This window comes from Pantherophis guttatus, chromosome 3 (genome assembly GCF_059756535.1).
Source record: "Pantherophis guttatus breed Tessera chromosome 3, ASM5975653v1, whole genome shotgun sequence".
In the NCBI taxonomy this organism is placed as follows: domain Eukaryota; kingdom Metazoa; phylum Chordata; class Lepidosauria; order Squamata; family Colubridae; genus Pantherophis; species Pantherophis guttatus.
Window position 1 is genome coordinate 94,426,042 of NC_142065.1, and position 11,976 is coordinate 94,438,017.

General features: G+C 36.5%; 1 protein-coding gene across 1 annotated transcript in view; it reads left to right on the forward strand.

The window, feature by feature from the left end:
* The window catches only part of LOC148114686 (complement factor H-related protein 5-like), a 159,185-nt gene extending 148,430 nt beyond the window's left edge, over positions 1 to 10,755 (forward strand). The window contains exons 17-19 of the mRNA XM_087890064.1: positions 6,267 to 6,449; positions 7,429 to 7,625; positions 10,477 to 10,755. Of these exons, the coding sequence (XP_087746190.1) occupies positions 6,267 to 6,449; positions 7,429 to 7,625; positions 10,477 to 10,488 (392 nt within the window). The 3' untranslated portion in view covers positions 10,489 to 10,755. The remainder of the gene's footprint in view (positions 1 to 6,266; positions 6,450 to 7,428; positions 7,626 to 10,476) is intronic.
* Positions 10,756 to 11,976: the final 1,221 nt, after the last annotated feature.

Below are 11,976 nucleotides of genomic sequence, written 5' to 3' on the forward strand. Positions count from 1 at the left end.
GTGCCGGGGGGGGGCGGGGGAGGTTCACACCCACACGTGTCCTCACCTGTAATTCTATGCACCCCGCCCTGCACATTCGCACGCAACCCCCTCTTCCACCCCCGCTTCTGGCACGTGATGGCCCGGTAGGCCCGTTTTTCTTTCTCACCTGGCATCTCACCTCTCTATGCATCTGGGGAGGGCGAAAACAGCCTTCCCCACCCCCTCGGAGATCAAATTACTCTTTACATTGTGTGGGCAAAGAAGGCTAGACTAAAATAACCAATGGAAGCATTATTGGAACTGATCAACATGTGAACAATGTTGTGACTTTAGCTGGCCTAATGTTGATGATATATTTTGTCATAATTTATTTTTGGCCTATATTCTATCTCTCTTGAATCATTTCAGAAAATTGAAGTCTTGTATCCTCTATCCATTTAGATGCAATGTGTCCCACACCCCCTATAGTTGAAAATGCTGAAATTATTGAAGATACAATGAAGAAGTACCTGAATGGCGAGAAAATAAATTATCAGTGTAATGATGGTTTTGATATACATGGATCAGCTGCTGTAACATGTAGACAAAATAACTGGTCACACTTGCCAAGATGTGTAGGTAGGAATGTATGGTCTATATATGTTTTTGCTGAGATTCACAAAATTCACATGGAGAGTACATTTTTTAAAAAAATCAGAAATTAAATATTATTAATCTGAACCATTCATCCAAGATGAGCTGATCCTGTGTTGTTGCTCTTAATTTTCCTGTTTGACAAATAGATAAGCCTGTGGACATTTTGATACACTCATAATTTTTCCACCCATCCCCAATTGCCCAACTTCCAACCCACAGTCCAGCATTCCCCCTCAGGTGGCCTGCAAAAAGGAGCAAAATATAGCCTTTAACTAGTCAGGAAAAAAAAATAAGTTACAACTTAATTGCAGGACTATTCTTCAGAATAATTAGAAAGGATGGGGAGACACTTGCCAATGGTAACTGGTATCTTGAGCTCTAGAGGGTAGAGACACTGAGAGCTGGGAGACAGGATGAAGCTGAACTTCCTCCAATTTGAAATGTTTTCTTTTCTGTTCAAGAAGAAATGCAGCTCAATACCCGTGGTAATATTTCCTCTGCTTCAGCATTTCCTAATCGGAGGGTGAGAGTGTCAGCCTAGATATCCAGTCTATGTGAGGTCATGGAAACACAGCATGAGGGACAGATTTTAGATTAGTACAATGTTTGTGTCTGGAAATATCACCTGTGGTTGACTTGCCTACCTTGAATGATCAAGTTTGACTGCATATTTATTTTTCCTCCGCTTCTACCCCATCACAATCTAGAGACTGTTAGCTGCTTATATAGAGTATAAAAACCAAATATAACATCCTCAGTATAATCAACTGTAAAAATAGTAAAGCAACAGAACGGACTAAGCAACCTTTATATTAATCTGTTCTCTCTCATCCAGATCTGATGGTTTCCAAACATCAGCAAAGGATATTGAGACTATCTTCCTCACTGCCTAGAGTAGAGGATCACATTTTTTTTTATTTATTTATTTTATGTATTTATTTATTTTGTAAAGCATATATTAAATAACAGATACAAGTATAAACATGATTACAAATACATGAAATGGATAAGAATAAATGGGGACATTAGGACAGGGATGGTAGGCACATTGGTGCGCTTATGCAAACCCCTTACAGACCTCTTAGGAATGGGGTGAGGTCAACAGTAGACAGTCTATTTGCATCCATTGCTTTGATATCCAGCTTCATGACAGACTGATTGGAAGGGAAAAGGCCAGAATAGTTCATCATGCAGGGGTTCACTAGATAGCTTCTTTTCTGCATGTAGTTCATAGAAGGATTTAAATTTCTTGCAGGATAATCTAGTTATTTATTTATTTACACAAACACAACACTGCCATTAATCTGTGGCTGATCAGATATAATGACAGTATTGATTGAAAGCACCCGGTTTCATTTCTTCAAGAGCAGTAGAAACAGGTGCTGTAGGAGGAAGAGGAGCTTCCTCTGTCTGTAGCCTCACACTCTCCTCACCTCAAAGGGAAGCACCCTCAAGCCTGTAGCATCACCCTTGTATTTTCTGTGCTATAGGATGTGAGTTGACAGTTTTGGTTTCATCATCATCATCATCATCATCATCATCATCATCATCATCATCATCATCATCATCACAACAACTTTATTGTCATTGTACGTGTATACACAGTATACCCATACAACGAAATTCACTTAACACCCAAAGACCATGTCCAACACACATAATAATCTCCAAACACACTCCCACCCACCACAATTCCCCATCCCTAAACCACCCAAACATCCACACAACAGACCAAGTAATGCTGTCCAACAGCTCACTGATGGTGGCCCTTTAGTTCATTGTTGAGTGCAATTATAGCTCTGGGATTAAAAACTATTCAGAAGACGTGTGGTCTGATTTTAATTGTTCTATATCTTCTGTCAGAAGGCAACAGTCCAAAAAGATTGTAAGCAGGATGGGAAGAGTCTCTGAGAATGTTATGCAACTTCCTCAAACAGCAAGATTCAAAGATGTCATCCAGGGCTGGTAGCTGCAGCCCGATGATATTCTGGGCAATTTTAATGATTCTCTGTAGGGCTTTTTTGTCCGCTACAGAGCTGCTCCCATACCATGCAAGAATATCGTATGTCAGGACACTCTCAATGGTGCTGCGATAGTAGGACAGAAGTAGATGCTGAGATAGATTTATCTTCCTGAGCATTTTTAGGAAGTACAGCCTCTTCGGTGTCTTCTTCACAAGCTTGTTAACATTCATAGTCCATGAGAGGTCCTTCGAGATATAAGTGCCCAGAAATTTAAAATTACCATCCCTCTCTACCTCCTCACCATTTATGTACAATGGTAAATGTACATCTCTCTTCCTCCTGAAGTCAATTATAAGTTCTTTAGTTTTTTTGGTGTTAAGTGTAAGATTATTTTCTTTATACCACAATGTCAGCCCTTGTATTTCCTTTCTGTAAACAGACTCATTGTTCTTATTAATGAGCCCCACCACTGTTGTGTCATTCACAAATTTAATAATTGTGTTGGTGTTATACAATGGGGTGCAGTCATGTGTGTACAAGGAATAAAGGAAAGGGTTTAGCATACAATCCTGGGGAGCTCCTGTGCTTAGTATCAGAGTAGAGGAATGGTGAGATCCCATCCTTACTGACTGTGGCCTATCTGTCAGAAAATCCTTTATCCACAAACAAATCCTCTGATTTATACCCAAATTGGACATTTTAAGAAACAACCTGTTGGGTAAAATGGTGTTAAAGGCAGAGCTATAATCCACAAATAACAGCCTCGCATATGTCTCCTGTTGTTCCAAATGATTCAGTACAGTATGGACAACAATAGACTTAGAAGCGGGAGCATGTTTTCAGACATTTGCTTTGGGAAAACCAAGTGCATTTTATTTGAATGGGACAATTTTTTATTTAAATTTTAGATGTAAGATGTTCTTCTCCCCATCGAATTCAAAATGGTCAGATTATTGGTGAAATAAAGGCAAAGTATTTGCCCCGGGAGAAGGTGCAGTATCGATGCTACACAGGTTATGCTCTTCTTGGATCTCCTTTCATTACATGTTCGAAGAATGGTTGGACAGAAATACCACGTTGTACAGGTATTTATGTGCAGATCTTCACTATGTAGAAATGAAGATAGAATTGGAAATGAATTTGCTTTTACTTCACTGTCTCTTTCATGTTATTTTGAAAAGGTTCTATCAGGCTTTTTCAATATTTTATTGCTAGAATTGTAAAATTTAATGTCCCTGTTGAACTGTGAAAGTACAATATATTTTCATTAACATTGTCCCTCTTCTACAAAAATTTGAATTTCTACTTATATAAATCTATTCAGTTCATTTCATAGCTAGAAGTCTTTTCTCATTTGAAAGAGTATGTGACTTTTGGAGCACAAACATGGATTTCTATTTCAAAATTAGCCTTTCCTTCTCAGTCCTATGATGTCATAGAACATAAAACTGGTTGTTATTTAAAAAATCTCATATATATTACATATATTACTTATGTTAACTTCTCCATCCGTTTTCACACTTATAGTCATCATTCTACCAAGATATGTAGATTGACCCATTTGCTTAATTTCTCCATTTATTAAAAATTTTGTATTCTCCTTTCCCTTTCAAATTTAATCATTTGAGGGTTTCCTACATTGCTCCTCATTACACCATTCACATGACTAACATTCACTCAAATCATTTACATTCTCAGCCAACATAGTGACTTCACCCATAAATGAAATTATGTTCACATTCATGTCCCCAACCAATGCAGGCCTCCTTATAAGGGCTTATTATACTTTTATAAAGGAATATATAATTATTACCCAACACCGTGTGTGTGTCTCACATATCCATGTCTAACGTCCTGCTTAGTTAAATGCTCCCTTGATTGTCATGCTTGCTTTCTCTCTAATACCTCTATTATCATATTCAGCAACCAACTTTCAACTCTACACAAAATCTTCCATAATTTCAAGCCAATTTTCCATTATTTCATAATTCACTTATTTTCCTCCAGGGTACCAAGGCCTAGTCAAATACTGTAACCACTTATCATTGAAAGCACATTTTAAAATTTCTCCTGATGTAGCATCAAATTTGCCCATCCCTACCATTTTTCATCATTTACTGCCTTTTTCTGACTTTTCTTTTGATGCTAATATCAGTAGCATTCAGTTCCATACCTTTCAATTCCATCCTTCAACTTATCCCTATTATTTGCATTATAACTTATATAATGGGAAGGAGGACTTGGGCGATCATCTTCAGGGCCATGTGGAGGAATTTGTGAAATATCTGATGGGAAAAGATGCTTGTATCTATTCTCAGTAGGAGACCAAACATAGAGCAGGTCCATGAGAGATTCCCAGGGAATGGGCTTACACAGGTATCTGGGAACAGGTTGATTCTGTTAGATCTGAAGAAGTGGACAGGGTCCTTAGAGCTGTCAGTGCAAGTGCCTGCCTATTAGATTCATATCCCTCCTAACTGGTGAAAACCTCCAGTGGTGATCAATGCATCACTGCAGAAGGGGGCATCCCTGGGATCTTTTAAGGAGACATTAGTCTGTTCCCTCCTTAGATGCTGTGGGTGACTGGATGGGGGACAATAGGCTTGAACCCTGGTAAGACTATGTTGCTATGGCTTGGAGCTTGGGATCTGGGAATTTAAAATCTTCAGTTCTGGATGAGGTTGGGGGTTACAACCTGTGGGTTCTTGTAGACTTACAATGCCTGCTCAACGGCACATGTAACATTTCTGTTACATGAGTTGCACTAGTTGCTGGTTTGCTTCCAGGTCCAATTTAATATGTTAGTTATCATCTTTAAAGGCCTTCATGGCACAGGGGACTATGTCACCCCAATGGGATTGACCCACCCCACTCACTCTGGCAAAAGGAACATGCTGCAAACCTCCTCAGTCAAGGAACTTTGCTAGCAGGACCTGGTAAATGATTTTTCTCTGCCCTGCCTCCACAATCTGGAAAATCTTGCTGTTGGATGTGAGATACGCCCTCACCCTCTAGGCCTTCTGGATTTGCCTCAAGACCTCGGTCAGCCAATTGACTTGGGGCCATGATGGAGCTCTTTACACTGGAAGTGACTGGTGAACTAAGAAAGAAGGTTCTACCACTGTGATGCTTATGTACTAGTTCCTAGTTTTAATCAATCTCTATTAATTTTAATGTTTATAATTTTTTAATGTTTTTTCTATTCTTGCTTTTATTGTGTTGCAAGCCTCCCATCACTTCAATACTGAGATGGATAGCACAACATCCAGTACAACTACACAATTGATTTGTGCAGAGTTTGAACAGTTATTAATGGAAAATGGGTAATAAAAATAAGAACACCTTGTGGGGAGATGCCGTTTGTCCGAAAGCAATTGCTATTTGTTTAAATACAGATCTGACTTTAGGTATTAAGAAAGTAATGACTATATTTTCTGAAGTTGAAAGACAACACTAGGGACAACAGTAGTAATCATTTTCTGCCTATCAATTGACTAAGCTGTATGATATTGTTACTTTTTAAAAATAAGAATTAGTATAATTTTGAAATGACTATGTTTCTTATGAATTTTGAAATGAATATGTTTCTTATGAATATGTTTAAAATGTGTCTCTGTGTGTGAATACACTATAATATTTGTAATCATGAGGACTCTTGCTCAATAGATTCTGTATCTTTTATAGATATTCCGGGAAAATGTGGACGTCCACCTTATGTGGAGAATGGAGACATTGTGGACCCACCCAAGCTAATCTATTTACATTCTGAAAGTGTAATTTATCAGTGCCAAAATTATTATACAATGCAAGGTTCTCCAAGAGTGACTTGTCAAAATGGTCGTTGGTCACAAACACCAACATGTAGAGGTATAAGTAATATCTTTAATTCTTTATAGATTTAATCTTTATAGAGAAATATTTTATTTTGGGAATGGAATAAATTTCACACATCAGACATGTTATGTCAGTATGTTAGTGCCAGAAAATATTTTACTTCCTTGTAATTGAATAAAAGTAGTAGTATTATGAACCAAGATAAAGTAACTTTCTCAGGGAGAAACTGCTTCATAATGGAGAATTGTACAAGATCTTTTGCCATGTACAAATGTTGTCCTCATTTTGTGAAACCCTCCTGGTGAAATTCTGCTTCCCCTAAGCTATATTTCATAACAGACATCTTTTTAGTCAGTGGCATTATTGATAAAATTCAGATTTTAGTTTACTTGAGTTCAGTAAGTAGATTTTATTTTTCTTAGTATTTCACAGATCAGAACACTGGGCCCTCCATTATCATCATCATGCCATCAATCAGTCAATCAATCATTCCTTGAACAAAAATTACAAAAAGTCATGTTTCCCAACAATCCACTAGGGCTCTTTTTGAATGATAGTATAAGTTGAATCTCTAGGGAACTAACATTATTATTTTTTAAATAGGCTAAGTATGGATGAAGACTCTGTTGACTTAATCACATCTACCCTATTTAGTCAATGTTGAAAAAGAAGATATGAGGTGACATTGTAAGAGAAGTTGCCTGAACCTGGTCTTCTCCTAATCCAGATATTCAGTATGAGGAAATTTGGAAGATGGGGACTAAAATGTTTTTCTTCTTCCTTCTACACATGTAACATTGTCTTGCTTAAAAGAGTTTTAGTTCATAACTGATAATTAGTTCATCAGAGACAAAATAAAATAAAGGGGGGGGGGGAAATCCATTTACATAGATCTCTAATCATTTTAGCCTATTGCAACATAGAATTTCTAACCTAAATTTTAATTGCTTTATCAAATGAATTCCTCAGTGTAAAACTTTCTATTTGTCATCTGATCTGTGTCCTTTTTCAGCTGCTTGTTCAACAAGTCAAGAAGATCTGAGAGAACACAACATAAGGCTGAAGTGGGCCAACGGGGATAAAATATATTCTGAGGATGGAAATCTAGTGGAATTTATATGCTTAAGAAACTACATACCACATCCAGATACCAGATCATTCAGAGTTAATTGTGTGGATGGGAAAATTAACTATCCGCGTTGCATTCCTGTATGTATATTTTCAGAAAAATACTTTAATTCACCAATATTAACATTTCTTTAGCTTGTCTATATCTATATACCTATATATCTATATCTATGCATTAAAAAAATCACTTGAAATATTTAAAAGACCTAGGTCTGGCAGCTAAATTTGTCGATGTAATGTTTTCTAAGGTAACTTGGTCTTCTGCATTTCTTCTAAATCAGAACACTTCTTAACAGACTTGATTTAAACATTGATCATTGATAGACAGACTTGAACATTGGGTGCTATCTAACAAAACGAAATTCCATGGTGAAAAAAGTAAGATTCTACATTTAAGCAAGAAAAACAAAATGCACAGCCATAGTGTAGGTGGTACCTTGCTCAATAGTAGTAATTGTGAGAGGGCTCTTGGAGACAATAATTTAAATATGAGCCAGCAGTGTGCTGCAGCTGCCAAAAAAAAGTCAACACAGTTCTAGACTGTATAAACAGAGGGATAGAATCAAGATCACGTGAAATGTTAATACCAGTTTATAATGTCTTGGTAAGGCCACACTTGGAATACTGCAAACAGTTTTGTTTGCCATGATGTAAAAAAGATGTTGAGATGCCAGAAAGAGTGCAGAGAAGAGCAATAAAGATGATTTGGGGACTGGAGACTAAAACATATAAAGAAGGGATGCTGGAATTGGGTATGTCTAGTTTAATGAAAAGAAGGGCTGGGGTGACATGATAGCAGTGTTCCAATATGTCAGGGAATGCCACAAAGAAGAGGGAGTCAAGCTATTCTCCAATGCAACTGAGGGCAGGACAAGAAGCAATGGTTGGAAACTAATCAAGGAGAGAAGCAACCTAGAATTAAGGAGAAATTTCCTGACAGTTAGAACAATTAATAGGTGGAAAAACTTGCTCCAGAAGTTGTGAATGCTTCAACACTGGAAGTTTTAAAGAAGAGATTGGACAACCATTTTTCTGAAATGGTATAAGGTTTTCTGCCTGAGCAAGGGGTTGGACTAGGAAACCTCCAAGGTCCCTTCCAACTCTGTTGTTTTGTTAAGATTCATTTGTTAAGCACTATGGGGACGGGGTTAATACTTAAAAACAATGAGGAATGGGGCTGGAATCCTGAATCTGCCAGCATTTCATCTCTTCTGGTCTGTTGATCAATCCTGACAGATTCCAAGATGAAGACCTCTATGTTAAACCCAGTGGGCTATTTTCACTTATTTCATTGGCCGCAGTCAATAAATTTAGATGCCTGAAAAAGAATTGTTCCAAATGAACACTCATACATTTTACTTTATTTATTTCATTGCATTGATATTGAAATAGTCTCCTGTCCTTTGAACTTCCATATGCAATTTACTCACTCATGTGTTTATATGCATATTTATAAATACCTACCAGAAGCCGCAAGGCCAGAACAAAAAATAAAATTACTAAATTAGTAACACTTGATAATAGCAATAGCAAAAGCTCTTAGTCTTATAGACCACTTCATAGTGTTTTACAGTCTCTAAGCGGTTTACAGAGTCAGCATATGGCTCCCAACAATCTAGGTCTTCATTTTATCAACCTTGGAAGGATGGAAGTCAACCTTGAGCTTGTCGGGATCAAACTCCTGGCAGAAGGAATGCAGAGGTAGCCTGCAATATTGCATTCTAACCACTGTGCCACCATGGTTGTGTAATCATACATTATATATTACATGTAAAATGAGATATCCCACGAAATATTTCTAAGCTTAGAATAAATGGAAAAATAGATTGAGCAAGAACACTCTCTGAAATGAATTAGACCAGATTGATTGATTATCTATTAGTAAATGAGATTCTATTGACTTCCAGAGACTACTAGATCCAACCTAAGAATTACTTGCTTTCTGTTGAAAACTTTAGGGTGCACACTGATTGAATTTGTTGTACTGAGCACAATGAAATCAATGAAAAGAGCTCATTGGAGTTAAATTAGACTTTTCAGTCATTTCATTCTCAGGACAGAGGGATCTCCTGGTCTTCAGTTTTGGAATCTGACAGGATTCAGCATCAGATTAGAAGAGATGAAATGATGGGCAATGTTTGTGCCTCCTTGTCCCATGCCTCTTTGTTTTTAGGTATTAACCCCACTCCCCATAGAACTTCTTTCCCATTGCTCTAAATGGAAGGAATTTCATTTGGATCACAGGAATCCCCCATTATATGATGAGTTTGTATTTGAAATTGCAATTAATACAAATGCTATTAGTGAAATACAAATTTTGCTGAAATGTACATGTAAATATCAAATATATGTATAGTGTACATTTTATTGGAAATCTTCCTAGTTAACAAAAAATGATTTTTTTCTTGGCATTGCTGTGCTACAGTTCCCAGTATTCTTCTATTGGCTGTGTTGTCTGAGGATATTGTGAGTTTGTTTATTCACTGCATTTGTGTTCCATCTTCCCTCAAGTGTATCCACTGTGAGGATGAATTAAAGTTTGGTAACATCTAATTCCCCATTCCTATATTTAAAATGTTGGTGTTTTGAGTTCATTCTGACTGCCAGAGCTTATATCCCAAAATATAGAGAATGCCCAATAAATTATTACAGTCTATTACATGTCATTGTGTCAAAAGTAATCTTAAAAAAGATAGAAATTGCTCAGTGAAAAAACGGGCTAGAGTTCTTGAATCTCTTGAGTAGTTTTAACCATTTGATTTAAAAATGGTGATACTGACTTTCAAAATTGTCTTGGCCATGTTGTTTGATATCTCAAAAATTATTGCAGGCTGCTTTCTGCTGCAGATCATATGAATGAGTTTAAAAAATAATTACATAAAATGTACAGATGCAAATTTATTTATTACTTACTGTTCACTTTTTATTTTAGAGAACTGCGTAAATGAAGAACAGGATATATACAGCACCCTTTAAACCAGAAGATGAACGTCTGAAATCATGTATCATTCTCTTTAATATAACCACATGAAGCTGGATTGTATACAGTTATAAATGGTGGATCCAAACCTAAAAGCCTACTCTGTAAAAGACAGATTTTACCAACTGAAATTACTGTGAAAATGATAACATTTAAAAACAAGTTTATAGAACATCTTTAAGGCAGATAAAATATTATAATATAACCTTATAAATATATTTTTAAAATGCATATTGAGTGAGGAATGTAGATTTTTTTCTATATATATATATATATTAATTGTAAACATTTGATTAATCTGAATTATCAATCAACAGCCCATCTTAAAAGAATGACAATAGATAATTGAAATTGATGTTTTTACATACAGTATAGAGGTGTTAAGTTCTTTAAAAAAAATTTTTTTAAATCCATTAATCATTTTTGCTGCCAAACAATTTGTAGTATATTTTGTAAAGATACATTTAATACTTCAGTTTACAGTCTAATTCAAGATCCAGAAAGAAATTGGTGCTCTGGAAATGTTGCTCTGGAAATAGCCAAATGTATTTTGATGATCAGAATTTGATGGAAGTCCAGCCAGATGGATTTCTATACTTGTTTTTGTTTTGCTTTGCTTTTGATTGTTTGTTTTTACAATATGAAATTATATAATTATAAGTAATTAAAAATTAAGATAAAGTTTATAAATTGGCACAGGCCTTCCCAAACTACATTCCTTCAAAAGGTGTTATTTAACACAGAATGGGCTAGAATTTGCCATGATATAAATTCAGTCTGATTCATTGCTCTATACAAAGTGAACCCATTCAAAACAAACCTTGTAGCACCTTTTTGGATTGCCAACTCCCTTCATATTTTTCATTACCCTAGACTAACAAGGCTATGCTTCCTTTAATGAACAAAGTGAAGGGAACTTCATAAGGAATTTGATGTGTCCTTTTTGAATATGATAGAGCTGTTTGGTGGAAACTTATACAGAAGTATAAGATGTTATCTCAATGGCCAATGAGTTCCCAATGGAACTCAAATCTTAATTGATTTGCTAGATTAGGTCAGCCGCTGCTGCAGTTGATGGAATACAAGTAGTCCTCATTTAGCATCCACAATTGGAGCCAGCAATTCAGTTGTTACAAGAAATAGTTGCTAAGTGAACGATTGTGTGACTGCAAACTTATGTTTATGGTTTTACTTCAGGCCTATCAAACTGGCAGCCCGTGGGCCGGATGTGTCACATGCAGGCCACACCCATGCAAAGGCAAAAAAGTCCCAAAATGTCCTGATGCATCACGTGACACGATCGAGTTTGACACCCGTGCTTTATAGCATCAGATGGATATGACCCCATATGCCCAATTGAAGAGAAAGGTTTCTGGAACTTGACTCACAAGGAAGCCAGGTAACAGGGCACATCTTGTAGCCTTTAATCCTGCTCCCTCGCCCTTTGGAATA